Source organism: Abramis brama (assembly GCF_963993115.1).
Source record: "Abramis brama genome assembly, chromosome: 15".
NCBI lineage: Eukaryota > Metazoa > Chordata > Actinopteri > Cypriniformes > Leuciscidae > Abramis > Abramis brama.
The window spans coordinates 30021802-30041931 of record NC_139977.1 but is presented as its reverse complement, the minus strand read 5'-3'; the positions used below and the strand labels follow the sequence as shown (position 1 = coordinate 30041931).

Sequence of the window (20130 nt, the reverse complement as noted above, 5' to 3'; positions counted from 1 at the left end):
ACAGGTATTTCAGGTATCAATTAAAGGCATTAGAGACATTAGTCTGAAAAACAAGAAACAATAAAGGCTAATGAATAACAAAAATAGCTGGGCATATATGTACACTCTGTTTTTCATGGCAACCGTGTGTTGTACTTAGCAGCGGTCTGTTATCAAGAATTATTACATGGCTTGGTTGAATTCTAATGTAGAATGCGGTCTGTTATCAAGAAATAACAGAGCGCATTCTACATTCAACCAAGCCATGTAATAAACAATAATAAACATCCATTGACATAAAGGCAGCCAAAGCATTCTAAATCCTCATCAGTAACATTTCACCATGGAATAGGCTATACAATCCAATAAAGGAAAATAAGGTGTCAAATTAACATTATAGCCTACATTATAGACCACCATATAATCATCTACATGATAAACATCACTCTCTATATGGATAACGCAGCACATCAGATTGTAATCGCTCGTCTGGTATAAACAATTCAAAATATCAAAATCCCATCACAAAGGAATCATCGAAAACCAAACCAGTGATATACATCTCAATAAAGAAGAAATAATCACATATGCGTCATTAAGCTAGACTAACAGAACAAACAGTTGCGGGACATGCGTGTGTGACGCAGTTATAAATAACTATAAATAACGATCTCTATAAACACAAACATAAGGCAAACAGGCTTACTTGTAGCCCAATGTCTAACACCTCAAAGTAACTTCTTTAGAAAATAGCACAGATAAATAGGAATAAATGTCCTTTCAACCATCGACGCAACATATAAGTTCAGCAGGCAACGGCACGGAAGCTTCACTCTAACGGTACGTTCACACGGGGCGTCAGCGTCAACGCTTCCCATTGACTTTGAATGGGTGACGTCAAGCGTTGCCGAAAAGAATTGTGGATCCGTCGGCGGCGCTTCACTGGCGTTGCTCGCGGCAGAAGTTGAGAATTTTTCAACTTCTGCCGCAAGCAACGCCAGTGAAGCGCCGCCGACGGAAGCGTCAGCCAATCAGATCGCTCTATGCAAATACAGTAGCCAGGCGGCAGCCAATCACGTTCATCCTGTTCAAGAGCAGCAAACTGAGGATAAATTTTAAAATGAAGGAGAAACTAATTATTGCGGTGGGCAATCACCCGGTCCTTTATGACCATTGAATGACAATGAAGCTTGTTGTTGAGTTCCTGTCTAATTTCATTGGCTGACGCTGACTATGACTATGGCGTCAGTGCCAAACTTCAGCCACGCCTTCCGTCAAGCGTTGACGCTGACGCCCCGTGTGAACGTACCGTGAAGGGAGCTCAGTCAAGATGATGCACGAATCAATGTCAGAACAAAGGTCGTCTCTTAAAGGAGCCTTTACAACAAACTAAATTTCCACTTAATACAAAAAAAAAAAAAAAAAAAAAAATGCTTAATACTTTTGCTCAATAATATTTGTTTTAAAGGTAGGGTAGGTAATCCTGTTCAGAAACATTTTTTTTATATACTGGGTGAAATGGTCCTTCCATCCTAAGAGTAGTCAATACATTATGTGTTCAGAAAAAGGAATGAAAAAAATCTGACCTCTGTAGCAGCTGTAGGACGGTAAAAACTCTGACCAATCACTGCCATTCGGTGCGAATGTAAAGAACCAATCAGATGCCTTCATGTCTCGTGCCCGAGCACCACTGCGTGCGCTGCCCTGCGTGCACTCATCACATGTCACCGTTCCCGGAAATATTCAGCTCAAAGCACCTGCATATGCAGTCAGCGAAGGCAAACAAGGCAAAACCTACTTCCTCGGACCCTGCCCGCACTCTTGAACGACCTCCTCTGCTCCGCCCTCAACCCCGGACCTGTCCTCGAACCGACGATGCGGTACTTGTCTCCGGACTCGGAGTGTACGTTAGTCTTCATTAGAGTCAACAATGTTTTCATCATGGAAACTCTTACATGCAAAACACCGTATATGTTATGAATCTTACACGAAATTCACCTTCATCACAGTGTAACTGATGGTAATGGAAAAACGTGTATCAATGCAACCTGTTTTTAGTTTTGCCTTATAAATATAGCTCGTTACTGAATGAAACTTTACCATTATCGATATGCTAGCTTGATAGTGAGTACTAAAAGAAATCTTATTTGTTTATATTCATAGTGATAAAGTTAGGTATTTTATTACATGTGATTCTGACATGATGTCACTGTATGTACTGCGCTCCTCTCCACTCATCTCAGGTAATAAATGCGTCTTCCAGCTGAGCCTGAGCGTTTGGCGTCGCGCGTTCATGTGTTTTGGGGGCGTCGCTTTGGAAGGAGCTCAGAAGGGAGGGGGTGGGAGTGAATGGAAATAATGTGCTGTGTTTATTGCAGATTAAAAGGTCTACAGTCACTCGATTTTTATATTTTCTTTTTTAGAGTACTTACATTTTAATTATGTATTGGTATATAAAGACAGTTTAAACAAATTTGGAATGTTTTTTTTTTAGAAAAATCCTACCTACCCTGCCTTTAAGTGTGTAACTAGCTAGCAATACATCATGTAGCCTAACTGTAATCAGGGCCAGCCCGCGGGCAATTTTTTTTTTCCCAGGATGGTAGGGGAAGACTCATGAATATTCATTAGGGAAGTCATCCCTGATTGGTCTTAACCCCAGTGACGGGTAGGTTTAGGGGCGGGGTTATGGAGGTCATAAGACCCCCAGTGACAGGTAGGTTTAGGGGTGGGGTTAGGGGTAGGTCATCAGACCAATCAGGGATGACTTCCCTAATGAATATTCATGAGTCTTCCCCTACCATCCTGGGAAAAAAAATATCTCTGTCATGCAACTGCACGAGGACACAGACAGAGGAGATCCAAAAGCAGGCTTTAATGAAGGATAATCCAAATAACACAACGAATACTCAGGCAGAGGGTCAGAGTCCAGGTAAGCAGTCCAATACAGCAGAAGTACAAAACAGGGACAAGGCAAACGGGTAAACTAGATACAGGCAAGGTGTCCAAGAAACAGGGATACTCAGACTAGAACAAGATACAAGGTAATTGTACAGACTTGCAGCGTGACAGTCTAACAACACTTCACCATGAGACAAAGGAAAGCCAAGGCTTAAATCAGAGACTCTAACAAGCATAATCTGAAACAGGTGAATGACATAAAGCATAATCAGTCCAGGTAAAGCTATAAGATGAAAAGATAAATAGAGAAGGAGTGCCCCACAGTGGCTCACGCGGGCACTCCAGCCGCTGATCGTCACAATCGTGGCCCGCGGAAATGCTAGGGGCGCCACTCATCCATAGGGGCGCCAGAATGAGTGAACGAGTAAATTTTTGTTTTATTTTATTTTTTACATTTTTTTTTATAATACTATTTTAAAACCATTAATTCGAAATACTACCAAATAAAGCAAAAAAAAAAAAAAAGTCCGGCTCATCAATCTTCCCCCGCCCATCGAGTGCTTGAAGTGCGTCAGAAACAGAGCACGCACGGCAATACATCATGCAATGAAGGTCTAGCTCTCGATCCAGATTTCACAATTCAATTCAGATTCACAAGGTCTTGTTTTTATTCTGAATCTCCATTCGCTTCTCTTCGATATTGATTAATTTAATATTTCAGGTATAACGTTACGTCAATTATTCTAAAGGAAATAATTCTCAACTAATGCTGTGAACAGTGTAAATTGGTACACTATCAAATTCACTAACAATAAATAAAGAACAGTTGAATACAATCATTAAAATAGTTAATATAGCCTATATAACATATTTTACAATACCCTCTTGAGTTCTTTTTTTCTAAATGACAAGCTACTGAATGACTTTACTGAGGTCAATTTAAAGGGATAGTTCACTTTGAAATTAATTTTTGATATGTTTTAGCTTACCTCAAGGGCATCCAAGATGTAGGTGTCTTTGTTTCCGCAGTAGTTAAGTTGGCTTGAGAGAGCCAACTTTCTGATATTGTACTTAAACTTATTATTATTAAGTTGGCTTGAGAGAGCCAACTTACTGAAATCCTATTTAAACTTATTATTAAGTTGGCTTGAGAGAGCCAACATATTGAAATCCTATTTAAACTTATTATTATTATTCTTCTTACCAAAAAATTACACTCAATCTCCTCCTAGAGCTTTAACTCTACATACTCCAAACTCGGCTCAGACCTTCAAACTGATCTGACTCGAGTTGCTATATCTTTTCAGACTGATCGGACTTACGGTTTTCCTAAAAATGACGATCAAAACTCGGAAAAACTCCCATTGACTTACATTGGGGAGTTCTAAAAACATTTGAATCCAAACTGCCGTTTTCACACACACAGACTCCAAAGGGCCTGACACCCCTGCATCTCTCCCTCTCTCTCTCCCTCAGAGGATTTATATTATCAAGCAACCAATAAGTAATGGCCTAAAATCTTCATAGCCACACCCTAGCAACCAGTTACAGCACCCTAGCAACCACTAAGAGCTCCCTAGCAACCACCATAAACCCAAAAAAAACCTTTTTTTATATATTTTTTATTTTTTAAAGCAATATTGCACTCGTGGCCTTGCGATATTGCTCCATGCTTGTGCCTATTCGGCCATAGGCACGAGGCCGCAGGCCGAGTGCCGTACTGAAGGCACTCGTTATTAACTCCATATAAACCATCTTTGACAACTACCAACCGCCTAGCAACACCATAGCAACCACCCAGAATACCCTAGCAACCGCCTAGCAACACCATAGCAACCACTCAGAACACCCTAGCAACTGCCTAACAACCACCCAGAACACCCTAGCAACCACCCAAAATACCTTAGAACACCCTAGCAACACCATAGCAACCACTCAGAACACCCTATCAACCACCCAAAATACCTTAGAACACCATAGCAACCACCCAGAACACCCTAGCAACCACCCAAAATACCCTAGCAACCGCCTAGCAACCACCCAAAATACCCTAGCAACCATCCAAAATATCCTAGCAACCGCCTAGCAACCACCCAGAACACCCTAGTAACCACCCAGAACACCCTAGCAACCACCTAGCAACCACCCAGAACACCCTAGCAACCACCCAAAATACCCTAGCAACCGCCTATCAACCACCCAGAACACCCTAGCAACCACCGAAAATATCTTAGAAACCGCCTAGCAACTACCCAAAAGACCCTAGCAACCACCCAAAATACCCTAGCAACCGCCTAGCAACCACCCAGAATACCCTAGCAACCACCTAAAATACCCTAGCAACCACCTAAAATACCCTAGCAACCGCCTATCAACCACCCAAAAGACCCTAGCAACCACCCAAAATATCCTAGCAACCGCCTAGCAACCACCCAGAACACCCTAGTAACCACCCAGAACACCCTAGCAACCGCCTAGCAACCACCCAGAACACCCTAGCAACCACCCAAAATACCCTAGCAACCGCCTAGCAACCACCCAAAAGACCCTAGCAACCACCAGAAATATCCTAGCAACTGCCTGGCAACCACTCAGAATACCCTAGCAACCGCCTAGCAAAAAACTTTCTGGTCCAAACTTTCTCAAGCCAACTTAAAGTTTGTCTCGACGAACTTTCGCATCTAGTTATTATTATTATTCTTCTGTTAAAAACTGTTGACTCAAACTCGTCCTAGAGCTTTAACTCTACATACTCCAAACTCGGCTCAGACACTCAAACTGATCTGAAGTTAGTTGCTATATCTTTTCAGACTGATCGGACTTACGGTTTTCCTAAAAATGCCGATCAAAACTCGGAAAAACTCCCATTGACTTACATTGGGGAGTTCTAAAAACATTTGAATCCAAACTGCCGTTTTCACACACACAGACTCCAAAGGGCCTGACACCCCTGCATCTCTCCCTCTCTCTCTCCCTCAGAGGATTTATATTATCAAGCAACCAATAAGTAATGGCCTAAAATCTTCATAGCCACACCCTAGCAACCAGTTACAGCACCCTAGCAACCACTAAGAGCTCCCTAGCAACCACCATAAACCCAAAAAAAACCTTTTTTTATATTTTTTTTATTTTTTAAAGCAATATTGCACTCGTGGCCTTGCGATATTGCTCCATGCTTGTGCCTATTCGGCCATAGGCACGAGGCCGCAGGCCGAGTGCCGTACTGAAGGCACTCGTTATTAACTCCATATAAACCATCTTTGACAACTACCAACCGCCTAGCAACACCATAGCAACCACCCAGAATACCCTAGCAACCGCCTAGCAACACCATAGCAACCACTCAGAACACCCTAGCAACTGCCTAACAACCACCCAGAACACCCTAGCAACCACCCAAAATACCTTAGAACACCCTAGCAACACCATAGCAACCACTCAGAACACCCTATCAACCACCCAAAATACCTTAGAACACCATAGCAACCACCCAGAACACCCTAGCAACCACCCAAAATACCCTAGCAACCGCCTAGCAACCACCCAAAATACCCTAGCAACCGCCTAGCAACCACCCAGAACACCCTAGTAACCACCCAGAACACCCTAGCAACCACCTAGCAACCACCCAGAACACCCTAGCAACCACCCAAAATACCCTAGCAACCGCCTAGCAACCACCCAGAACACCCTAGCAACCACCGAAAATATCTTAGAAACCGCCTAGCAACTACCCAAAAGACCCTAGCAACCACCCAAAATACCCTAGCAACCGCCTAGCAACCACCCAGAATACCCTAGCAACCACCTAAAATACCCTAGCAACCACCTAAAATACCCTAGCAACCGCCTATCAACCACCCAAAAGACCCTAGCAACCACCCAAAATATCCTAGCAACCGCCTAGCAACCACCCAGAACACCCTAGTAACCACCCAGAACACCCTAGCAACCGCCTAGCAACCACCCAGAACACCATAGCAACCACCCAGAATACCCTAGCAACCGCCTAGCAACCACCCAGAATACCCTAGCAACCACCTAAAATACCCTAGCAACCACCTAAAATACCCTAGCAACCGCCTATCAACCACCCAAAAGACCCTAGCAACCACCCAAAATATCCTAGCAACCGCCTAGCAACCACCCAGAACACCCTAGCAACCACCCAAAATACCCTAGCAACCGCCTAGCAACCACCCAAAAGACCCTAGCAACCACCAGAAATATCCTAGCAACCGCCTAGCAAAAAACTTTATGGTCCAAACTTTCTCAAGCCAACTTAAAGTTTGTCTCGACGAACTTTCGCATCTAGTTATTATTATTATTCTTCTTACTAAAAATTTATCCCCTATCTCCTCCTAGAGCTTTAACTCTACATACTCCAAACTCGGCTCAGACCTTCAGACTATTCTGACTTGAGTTGCTATATCTTTTCAGACTGATCGGACTTACGGTTTTCCTAATATTGCCGATCAAAACTCGGAAAAACTCCCATTGACTTACATTGGGGAGTTCTAAAAAATTCAAATCTAGATTCAAACTGGCCAACCGACGAAAATTCAAATCAAAATACCTTGAAGACTAATTCAAACTGCCGTTCTATATACTATATTAGCCAATGAGACTCAATTAAACTAATCAACTCATCTATCTATCTACTTCAAACTATTTTAAACTTTAAACTACTTTAAACTTCAAACTAAATTAAACTTCAAACTAATATAAACTTTAAACTTCTTTAAACTTCAAACTTAAGCTTTAACTCATTTAAACTTATAAACTGTAAACTCATTTAAACTTATAAACTCAAAACTCATTTAAACTTACAAACCAAATTCAAAAACGTGTACACTTATAAACTCATCCATTTATACACTTATAAACTCTAAACTCATAAACTCTGAGTGTGTGTGTGTGTGTGTGTGTGTGTGAACCCACATACACACACACACTCTCTAAACTCATTTAAACTTAAACTCTAAACTCATTTAAACTTATAAACTCAAAACTCAAAAACTCGTAAACTAATTTAAACTTCAAACCACTTTAAACTTCGTACGTATAAAGCTCCCAGCTCCCAAGCAACTCCATAGCAACCAAACTTGAGTACCCTAGCAACCATTTTGCAAGACCTATATCTCTGTATCAGAACATTGTATAGAGATGAGGTTTGGCTCTTTTGACTCATGCTAGCAAACAGCACTTCCAACATGCTACACATGCTAGCAGTGAATAGCTACATGCTAATAGCGATTAGTTAAGTGCTAAATCATACCAAGATCATGCTAAGAACTATACAAACTCCATAGTAACCATCTGTGACAACTACCAACCACCAAGTAACACCATAGCAACCACCCAGAACACCCTAACAACACCCTAGCAACCACCCAGAATACCCTAGCAACACCATAGCAACTACCAAAACACCCTAGCAACCACCTAGCAACATCATAGCAACCACCCAGAACACCCTAGCAACCACCTAGCAACACCATAGCAACCACCAAAACACCCTAGCAACCACCTAGCAACATCCTAGCAACCACCTGGAATACCCTAGCAACACCATAGCAACCACCCATAATACCCTAGCAACCGCCTAGCAACACCATAGCAACCACCAAAACACCCTAGTAACCGCCTAGCAACCACCCAAAATACCTTAGCAACCGCCTAGCAACACCCTAGCAACCACCCAAAATACCCTAGCAACCGCTTAGCAACACCCTAGCAACCACCCAGAACACCCTAGCAACCAAACAGAATACCCTAGCAACAACCTAGCAACACCATAGCAACCACCCAGAACACCCTAGCAACCACCAAAAACACCCTAGCAACCGCCTAGCAACCACCCAGAACACCCTAGCAACTGCCTAGCAACCACCCAGAACACCTTAGCAACCCACTAGAAAACCCCCAACAACTTTTTAACTTTAAAATACTTTAAACTTTAAACTAATTTAAACATTAAACTAATTTAAACTTTAAACTAATTTAAACTTCAAACTAATTTAAACTTTAGACTAATTTAAACTTTAAACTAATTTAAGCTTCAAACTAATTTTAACTTTAAACTATTTTAAACTTCTAACTAATTTAAACTTTAAACTAATTTAAACTTGAAACTACTTTAAACTCCAAACTACTTTTAACTTCTTCAAACTTTCTGGTCCAGCTTTCTCAAGCCAACTTAAAGTTTGTCTCGACGAACTTTTTAATCTAGTTTCAATTTTGATATTTTTAGGTCAAACCGTTCTTGTCTGTCAGTCATATAATGCAGGTCGATGGTCACTGTCTCAAAGAGCATGCACAGAGTCCAAATTAAAACAATTCCCCATCGTCCAAATGAAACAATTCCCCATCATAAGTACACATTGATGGCCTAAGACACGAAACGAGCGGTTTGTGTGAGAAAACGAACAGTATTTATATCGTTGTTATCTCTTGAAAACAGCACAAGTACAAATGATCTGACGGCGCGGGCGGGTATAGATATATACATAGATGTCGCCTTGGCAACGGTTTCGTTCCAATGAACTGCAGTAGCCAAGGCGACATCTATGTATATATCTATACCCGCCCGCGGCGTCAGATCATTTGGACTTGTGCTGTTTTCAAGAGATAACAACGATATAAATACTGTTCGTTTTCTCACACAAACCGCTCGTTTCGTGTCTTAGGGCATGTCCATGTTTATTCATGTTTATTCTGTGCCATATAAACCCTAAAAGGGAGAGTTGAATGGTTCAATTTGAGAAGGGTCTGGCTGCAGACTATGGGCGACTGGAGCTCCACTCTCAAACAGGAAATATGTCATCTCCACTTGAATTAATAAAGGAGGGGCAAGATGGCGTTTGAATTTGACCTCAACAGCTGTCGTAACGTGCAATGGATCATTTCTCAACCATAAGCCGTCTCCAAAGGCATGTCAGAGAATTTGGCAGGCCTAGCTTATGTCTTGTCTGTGAAACCGGGGGTATAAGAACCGGGAAATTTATAATGAAAAAAAAAAAAGAAGAAGAGAACTGACTGACTGGGACAACCTCATGTGCTAAATTCACAAATTTGTTTAAAATATCAAGTTATGTTAACTGTACTTGTTCAGCTCCCATATCTGGGTATTAATATACAAGTGACTTTAATGTAGTTTAATCTGTCAGATGTCAGATAGTAATATGATCTTTTTCTATTTACTTTTAACTCTTTCAGACGTTTTCTTGGTTCCTTTTAAAACAGACGACAGACTCTTCTACACCGGCCTCAGTAGGCAGTACATGCGGCTAGTTGTCCTGTCAGAGGAAAAAAGAGGTCTGTTCTTACAGAGTGCCACAATAACCCTGGGACTGGCAATCATAGTGGCGTCAGAGGCACTCAAAACAGGGTTATTGCTGGCTACTATTTGTCTACAATTATCCAGGACATGAAAGAATGGGTAATTTTACATACTTAATGGATATCTTATATCTATACTTAAGAATGTGTCTACTTTTGCCACCTTTGATTGTTAGATACCTTTATGTTTTAGAAGTTATATTAGTCAACATTTGAAGTGGATCAAAAGTGGATAAGTTCATCAAAGTTGTCATAAGACAAGAACAGGTATTGTTCAAAAGTCATATATAACTTTAATGAAAGATTTTGATCCACTTCAAATGTTGGATCTGATGATAAATTCAGCTGTATACACAAATACATGAATGAAAATAATGTTTTTTATGTTCTGTAATTGTGTTCTTCAAAGTTCCTTTATGACGAGTTTAGTTGTATAACGATTAATTTTTGTAAATATGTAAATAAATAAATAAATTTACTGCAATCACTGAATCAATGAAATTTATAAATCTTGCCTCTCATTTACATCTGGTCAAAGATTTCATCAACACCACAGCGTATATTTTCACGAGTCAAGGATCGTGGGGAAAAAAGCCTTGAATACTGGATCCATCCGTGGGCCTCAACTTCTCCACAGGCCTCTTCCATCGCTTGAAGACTTACTTGGTTGTAATGGTTGTGATCATATACCTTCCATCTCCAAGAGCAAAATATGCTCAAAGAAACACCGAAATGTGGGTGATGCTCAAACTACTCTTGCACCAGGGCTGAATGGTGAATTGAAATAGTCCCAAAAAACTACACAATTTCGCTCAATTTGCTCCTTATCACCCTGCGGAAAGTGGATTTCATTGAGGAAGTTAAATGTAGAAGTCTTTCTGTGTTGTGCGGCTCCAAGACACTAGACTCTTCACAAGACTCTTTCCACTAATACATTACCATTGCCGTCCACTCTACCATCTCTTCTCCATCTTTCTACATCCTCAGCTCTTCTTGCTTCTCCTAAATCCTCAACTCTTCTTGCTCCATCTCCTCTTCCTATAACATATATTCCTTTCCCCTCATCTCTTTCTACCTCCTCCACTCTTCCTCTCCCTCTCAATATTGCCCTTCATCTATCCTTTCCAAAATATTTCACTCTTACATTTCTTCCTTTTCCCATTCCTCTTTTTTTTTGGTCATTATTCTTTTCCCCTTTTATAGTTTTTGTAATTGAGATAGCTTTGAAACAATTAGGAAATTTGCATGGCCTGTATTGTGTGTATTACAGTACTAACTCAGCAGATTTTTATTTGGGGCTAACTGAGAACATTACAAGTGCAACTGAGAATTAAATAACAGAGTTTTGTTTGTTGTGTTTGGAAAAATGGTGATTTAAACCAATAAAAAGAGCTGCAATTGTTTTTCCCGATATATTAAAGTTTTGGTTGGCTGTTTCAACTAATGTGAAAACATTTGAGAATGTGATTTGTAATTTGCATGAAATAGAGGAAATTTTACAACCTGTTTAGGACAATTACAAAGTGTTCAGATCACCGTGTTAACTGTTTTGAGAACAGTGACCTGAGTTTGGAGAAATGTGTCAAATCGATTGAGAAAAACTGTAAATGAATACACAGTTTGATGTCATAAGCTTTTCAATTCATTCTATTGTGCGAATAACAGTGTTAAAACATTCAGTGGTCAACGGATTTTTTTCTCTTGCAAAACAAGTAACTAAAAAAGGAAACCACCACCATACTTCTTTAAACATGTTTGTCGCAATGCAATATTGCATGCAATGACAAAAGGTTGACTGAGATCATCTGATCTAACATGTATAAATCATTGAAATGTTGCAGATTTATGGAGGTCATCACAATAATAATAATAATAATAAAAAAAGACTATTAACTTTCATCATCATTTGCCTCAGACCATCTTTCTGCAGCTCTAACAATTCATTAGGTCTGAATAAAAAATGTAAATTTTATTGTTGTCACTGCAATACGCATTTGCATGTTTAATCTCACTATTCCCAGAAGAGTTCACCACATCTTTCACACAAATGATGTTGCTCTTGCAGTGAAATATATAATCGCTGTGTATGATCCTTGCAAATATATACATTTATATAAATGAATATTGTAATAGAAATATCTCGTATTATACAAATAGAGTCTATACTTTTGAGAAGTAACAATTTTTAAATCATTTTTTCTGTGCTTTATTTATGCTAGCCCACTGTTCTTTAATTTTTCTATTTATTTTGAAGAACAGCTATTGTTCTTGCTTTCATCCTACTTGTTAAAAACCTCAAATAAGATATTAACAGAGAAAGAAAAATAAAGTTTACCCAATAGCCTCCAGCATCCCTGTAACCTACAGATGACATGAAGCTTGGGAAATGCACGGATTACTTCTTTTAGTCATGTGCTTGAAAACGTGATCAAATTGATGAAACTCTGGTGTTCTAGATCATTAAAGGCTGTTTTTGTGTTTCATAATGTCTCAAGTCTGATTGTTCCTAATTTCAGAGGAAATCAAACTTATGGTTATTACAATCCTTCAGTGTTTAAACTGGTTTCTCAATAACTTTCCATCCTCCTCCCCAAATGGCCACAAATCCCTAAAGCATGTGTAAACTAAATGAATTTCTTTCTTCTGCAGAACACAAGATCTGACATGAGGGCGAGTGAATGATCTTTGGGTGAACTATCAATTTAAGAATAGGTTTAGGTGCACAGTGCTTGTAATTTCTTTATCAAACTTCAATTTATTGTTAAGTGGCAAGTAAATTGTGTAATTTCTGCTTCTCCATTTTAATTTTCCCATTAAGATCCTCCTCTTTTGATAAGCTATAAAATGAGCACTGAAACAGGCATGTTGTTTCATTCTCCTCCTGATCAAAGATGGATCTGCAAATCTCAGTTTTTCTTCTCTTCATTCTTTTTACTGCAGGTACGCAGACAAAGTGTTTGTGATATTTTAATTTTTTTTTCATTGGATCTCTCTCTCACTGTCTCTCTGTTTTATTACTAAAGGACACTCTCTCAGCTGTTATGAGTGCTCGGGTCTGATAGGTTCTTGTGCCGATCAGAAGTTAAAAACATGTCCCAGTGGATCTTCCAAGTGCATGAGTTTTACAGCGGTAACACAAGGTAAGACCAGCATGACAGATCGAGTGGTGTAAATGTAACTTCTCATAAAACTTGTTTTCTTGGCAGAATTTACTGAATCAATCACAGAATATTCTGTTTATTTCTGCTGTTTAATAATCAGATTGTTGTGCTAAAAAAATTTTTATATATATTTATAATTATTCCATCAAAATAACATGTATTATTCTTTTCTGTTTAATTCATATTTTAGGTCAAATGAGTGCAAAAGGGAAGGTTAAAGATTGTGCTGTTGACTGTCAAAGTGGGTCCATGAACTTCGGCTTTTCAAAGGTGTCTTTTTCCTGCTGTAACACAGACCAGTGTAACGTCCAAGATGCTCCAGGTATTGTGCTTTCCTGACCTTGTGCAAATGACTATCTTCTTTAAAGTCAACATTCATTTTACTTCCAAAGGACATTCAATCAGGAAATAAAATACAGGGTGTGGCTCTTCTGTTGTGAACTGATTGAATGGAGCAGCTAAAGGAGTGTTGTTACATTAGATATTATATTTTATACAAAAAAATCTAATTAAACTAATACCTGTTTTCCTCCTGTAGATCCCTCTAACATCCCCAATGGAAGGAAATGTTACTATTGTGATGGACAGACCTGCTCAAACACAGTGGACTGTTCAGGGACTGAAGATCGGTGTGTTAAAGCAACAGGTGAGGATCTGGAAAAGGATGAAGATTGTTGTTATTTTTGTTTCTCCACCATCAATTTAATTATTTGATACAAATCACATATATCAATGTCCAACTTAGACTAACCTTTGTTTTCTTTATTTTCATCAGGGACTTTTGGAGGTCAGTCAGTTGTTATAAAAGGCTGTGTGTCTAAATCTATTTGTGATTCCACATTTATTCCTAATGTTGAGGACGTCTCATGTTGTGCGGGGAACCTGTGTAACGGGGCTCAGAGTGTCACCCAGAGCTTCCTGTTCCTCTGCTGTTCTCTGCTCTCCTACTTCATGATGCACTGAATACAGCAGATCTTCACATTCTACAATCAGACACTCTTTACTGAATATGTGTAGCTTGTATTTTTCTGTACTATATTGTGTTCAGATGTGATAAACTGAATTTATACAGGAAAATGTTCATCACCTTATTTCAGGGTTCATTTTTAAATCTTCATGATGTAAAAAGTTCAAAAGAAAATGCGATATATTTTTTCTTAAATAAAAAATGATTAAATCATGTCCAGAAGAAACAAGTAAAGCCTATGATCATTATTTAATTATTCAAAAAGGAAATTTTTCACCTGTTATGTTTTGCATTTGTCCTACAAACTAAATTTCCACTAAATAAAAAAAAGATATATATTTGGCTGAATAGGCCTACTTTTGCTCAATACTTTTTTGTTTTAAGTGTTTAAACTAGCTAGCAGAAGAGGTATAAAGTTAAACTGTAATACATTATGTGATAAAAGTCTAGCTCTTGATATTGATCGAGATTTCACGATTCGATTCAGATATAGGCCTACAATAGTAGTGGGACGTTCGGATCATTTTACTGACTCGGTTCTTTGAATCTCGTTCAGCAAAATGAACGAATCTTTTTTCGAGTCATTTCGTTCATTTCTGCAGAATATAGTTAAAATGTCATGTTAAATAGCCCAACACATCTAGTAGCCTACTTACAATAAATAAATAAATAAATAAATATATAAATAAATAAACTTGCAGCCAAAGCAAAATTATAGAAAACCGAAGTGTTTAATTAATTGGGTCTAAATTTCAGGCTAATGCAGTCTCTTAGTTCACCTCACTTCCTGATCCAAGACGTTCTTTCTTTTGCAACTCTGTTTATCACGATTTATCTGTTCGTCTGTTCCCCGCCTCTCGTGTCTTCGGGTTCGAACTTCGAGACGTTGGGTTAGTTCAGTCGACTCGCCAGTGTCTGATCTGGGCCGTGTGACACAGCATTTGAATGCACTGCTGCTGCAGTACCGGTTCGGAAAGAGAAACGATTAGTTCATCTCTCTCTCTCGAGTCAGTCTTCGGGTTCGGCCCCTGGTTCGGCCAGGTCCGAGTCTTTCGTTCTTCCTGTCAGTCCCATAGAGACTATGCTGTCAGTACTGGAAAGACAAATGATTAGTTCATCTTTCGAATCTTTGTGAAAGACCATGTGAGTGACTGCAATTCGATTTGACATTTCTGATGCATTGCTAAATTAATGTTATATGGGAACATGTACTTTTCTATTTGAAACTGCTTTTAAAATGTGTCAACTAGTAAGTTTAGTTCAAAACCGTATTTAGCATAATTTATCAGCAGGTGGCAGCAGATAGTCTTGTGTAGCCTACACCTATAGACATTTGCATTTGCTTACTGTATCAAACACACAGTGGAGACTGCAAAGATATATATTATGTTAAAAAAGAAGGCTTGTAAAAACGTAAAACATTATCTTTAAAATGGAAAAACTACAAGCTGAAAAACTGAAGAAAACAGGCTTCATAGTTATAAGCCACACATATACATACATACATAAATAAATAAAAACAAGGCACAACAACTTGTCTCTGGAACCTTTTCAGCCCTTAAAAGGCACATTTTAGTACCTTAGAGAAGTAATATGAACCCTTAAAGAACTTCAGTGTGTAAATATGGTACAAAAATGTCCCTTTAAGCCCCAGTGACAAGCTGTTGATCCCCTAAGGAAACAAGTTTTGTGCCTTTTTTGTGTGTGAGAGTACAGAAACATCTCAATTTCACTGATGATTGACAGTGCTTTTTGTGTTCTACAGAAGAATGTCATGCAGTTAACGATGACAATGTTTGATTCTGTGTGAACTGTCCCTTTAACGATCTTACCTCTTACACAGGATTTTGCAAGTAAATCATACAATATACTGTTTTTATTTTATTTTCCTTCTGTTAAACTTTTTTTATCATAAAGACCCTCACCCTTTTGGTAAGCTAAAGGGTGCTGAAACAGACACATTTAATTTACCTGCTGATCAAAGATGGATCTGAAAATCACAGTTTCACGGGCGACTTTTGGACCTCACTGCATAAATATAGGAGATCATTTTACATCAAAGATATTTTCTTTCTACTTTGATATATTTATAAATAGATGTTAATACTAGTTCTACAATCAAGGTTAAAAGTTGTTCTTCGCCAACTGGCTGTCCAAATATATCCATGAACCTCAGCATCTCAGATATCCTGTAAGATGCCTCTTTGTAATGCCCACCTCAACATGTGAGAGTTGCATGATGAATCAAAGCTCATCACAAGCAGTTTTTCCACAAGTTGAGAAGGTAAAAACTAATATATATAGAAGGTGCACACCGTCATTCAGACAATCACTAAACACCATCATGGTAACACACATGACATTAAAAAAATGCAATAAACATTCATTCAACAACATTAGATGTAACCCCTAATGTACAAATGTGAGTGTCACGCAAGGAATTGTGGGTTTTTCACTGTAAAATATACAATGACTTGTTCTTTTTCAATTCCAAAAACTGTATTTTATTCACAGTTATTCTCGTATATAGTACGGAAACTTTCTGTTAACCAATTATCAGTTTTTCACCATAGCACCGTCTTTTACCGTTAAAATCACAATCATGTTTTACAGAGCAGGGTTTCCCGCAGAACATTGGCGAGATCCTCACAGTCCCTCCACCGGCTGGTCATTGTACCAGTGATCCTGGTGCCGTCACTTCCCCAGGTAAACGGCACACATCCATTATCAGGAGATCTTCTTCCACTGCTCCAAGGTCCAGTTCTGACACTCGTGTGCCCATAGGCACTCTCAGTGGTGGACAGGTGTCATCATTGCTCTCTGGTTGGTCTGTGGCTGTATTGCATCAGAGTGTTGTGACACATTCCCTCCATAACCATCATTAAAATTTTGCGAGACTTGTGCCACAGTCGACCTTCTGTTGTTTGGACCAGACGGGATAGCCTTCATGCCTTTGTACATCGATGAGCCTTGGGCGCCCAACACCCTGTTGCGGGTGTTTGTCCATCCACAGATCACTGTTAGTAAATTCTCAGCACTGTTGACCGGGAGCGACACACAAGCCTTGCCGTGTCTGATATTCTGACCAGGTCACCTTGACATAACAATTTGGCCCTGTAAGCTCGCGCTCGATCAGCCCAAAGCCGGCATCCGACCAGCACGGAAGGTCTTTACGTGTTACTGTCTTTTCTCATGGCAAAGTATTTTTTGATTAAATGCAACATTTGAATATGTATTCTCTCGTTATTTCATCTGACTCCATAAATGAAAAGGTTTTTTATGATATCTGTGCATCATTAAATGTGAGCGAATGTTTGACTATTCTTTTTAACTCTTTAATGAAAATAATGTCAAAGTCAGTTAGAATAATCAAATGTAACATTTTATTATGTCAGGTAAACATATCATGCCAATTTCATAATCAATTCAAAGATAATCGATACAAAACATCAAATGCTCTGGAATAAAGAAAAGAGATGAATACCCAACATTATACATGAAGCTGAGAGTCTCACTCTCAGCCTCACGGGCTAATCTGAAATACAGAAAGGCACCGAACCCTTTGCTGCATATCATTATATAGACAGAACCTCTTTCACATGGAAACATCTGCTAACAATGGAAATTTACATTCAGAGTTGACACCTTTTGGGGAGTAGGAGACCATTTGTCTAGAAACCACCTTCCTTTGTGTGCCATCTATCTCTAAACTCTTAAAAACCTTATTACCTTTTGTTTTACTTATTTTGAAATGAGACATTTGTACCAGTCGCACTGAGACATTTCAAATTATACCAAACATGTATAATACTCTATGATAATTATTCACATCAAACCATATGTATTTTGGGGTAATTTTCATGTGGTCTCAGCATGAGAGAGGGGGCGTGGGGAAGAGGGGGTGAGTTCAAATGTTAATTTCCTTTGTTCTCTCAGAGAGTAGCTCTCTTCTCTTTCTTCCAGTTTTTCCAGTCTTACAGCCCTCGTCAAAGACGCTCAAACGTTTATAAGAAGTTTATTCAAGTGTGCTATTAGTATACTTCTTTTAATATAAAAATAAATTACTCTTTCAGTCTACTTTTTATATACTTCTCAGAAATATACTTAAAATTACACTTAAGTATACTTATACTGACCAAATATTCGAGGTATATACTTGTACTTAGTCTTTTGATCGAGATATACTTAAAAATATAATGAAGTATTCTAAGTATACTTAGATGGCTGATTTCAGAGAGGGTCTTTCATAAATAGTAAACTATAAGTATGATGTTAAGTTCACTTAAACTTAAAACTCACTCAACTTACAAGTATACTTGCAGTATAAATCTACTAAACTAGTGCTGAGAGTACACTACAAAGTGAACTTTTATAAACTAAAAAATGTGCTACAAGTATTTGACTCGTAAACTATCAGTAGGCTATAGGCTATAAGTTCACTTGTGGTATAGTTTCAGTTCAAATGATAAACGTAGTTGTAAACTAGTTCTGTATACTTAAAGTTTTCTACTGTTACACTTAAAGACTGCTTAAAAGTACAATTTTATACATGAAAAAGTAGTACTGAAATTGTACACTTAATAGTAAACTACTATTAAATTAATATTTGTATACTTACTACATAAATTATACTGAAAAGTTTACTTGGGTATACAAAATAAAATTAACTTTAAGTATACTTTTTTTTTTTTTTTGTAAGGGGAATCCAACACATTGATTGCGAGAACTGATTGTTTGCTTAACATCTAATCTACCCAGACCTTAAAATATGGCCTTGAGATGATGATCGATATTCCCTTCACCTGTAACTGGTCATAATGTTTTGGCTCATCGGTGTATAGCTCAATGCTTTTCTTTTCCAGAATTGTGCTGTATTGATATGTCTTCATTGTATTAATAATAAATCAAAAAAATAATCAAGTTTTGAAAGTTTTGAAATCAAGTTCATAAGCAGCACCTGTTCTTTGAAATGATCTAGAAGAATGTCACTTTTCTACATAACTTTCTTGACAGTGCCCTTCACTTTTAAAATCCTTACATTGTTCTAAATCACTTTAGCATGCATTTGGGAGACATACCATACTAATAAAAGCATTATAGTTTGTCATGGTTTAACGTATAGCAAGAATATGTATATATATTTCTTTGTTCGTAATAAGTTTTAAAAGTATTCTAAAGCATACTTCTTTTGCACAAGGCTGGTATTATTTTACACAATTATTTTAGTGAAGTGCTCTAGAATTTGATCAGTTTGATAGTAAAGCTCTTATTTTTTGCTTGTGGATTATCTGTAAGACTATTTTTTTTTAAAAAGACAGTTCATGATTTCAAACATCACCATGCACTGTCATAGTGTTGTAAGTTCCTAAACTCGTTTTTATCATTTAAAGTATCATTTAAAGTCTCTTTGAGTGAAACATGAATTGAAACTATTCTTGACCTGTGTGGATTCCTAAAAATGCTCCATCTTAAAGGGATAGTTTGGCCAAAAATGATATTTAAACCATGATTTACTCACCCTCAAGCCGTTTGAGATCCATATGTCAGTCTTTTTTCAGACGAACACATTTTCAGTTATTTTAGAAAATGTCTTAGATATTTCAGTGGTTATAATGTGAAGCTATGGGGCTCACCTCCTTCAAGTCCCAAAAATGTGCATGCATCCTTCACAAAAGTAATCCATCTGGCTCCAGGGGGATAAACGAAGGCCTTCTGAGGGTAATCCGTGTGGTTTTGTCGTAAAAATATACCTATTTAAAACTTTAAAAACAAAACTCTACG

At 38.3% G+C, this 20130-nt stretch overlaps 2 protein-coding genes across 3 annotated transcripts in view; both read left to right on the top strand.

Annotated features, from left to right (window-relative positions):
* The window catches only part of LOC311097374 (lymphocyte antigen 6B-like), a 61409-nt gene that overhangs the window by 12219 nt on the left and 29060 nt on the right, over positions 1-20130 (top strand). The window lies entirely within an intron of this gene.
* On the top strand, positions 13042-14586 carry LOC311097748 (urokinase plasminogen activator surface receptor-like). Its single transcript, XM_084137606.1, has 5 exons — positions 13042-13161; positions 13245-13361; positions 13573-13704; positions 13921-14028; positions 14158-14586. Exons 1-5 carry the CDS (start codon positions 13113-13115, stop codon positions 14343-14345), a joined length of 594 nt encoding a protein of 197 aa, XP_083993732.1. The 5' UTR covers positions 13042-13112; the 3' UTR covers positions 14346-14586.

Coding starts and splice junctions, on each gene's coding strand:
- LOC311097748 (XM_084137606.1), top strand. CDS start 13,113: ATGGATCTGCAAATCTCAGTTTTTCTTCTCTTCATTCTTTTTACTGCA. Junction 13,162..13,244: donor CTTCATTCTTTTTACTGCAG/GTACGCAGACAA, acceptor TTATTACTAAAG/GACACTCTCTCAGCTGTTAT. Junction 14,029..14,157: donor TCGGTGTGTTAAAGCAACAG/GTGAGGATCTGG, acceptor TATTTTCATCAG/GGACTTTTGGAGGTCAGTCA.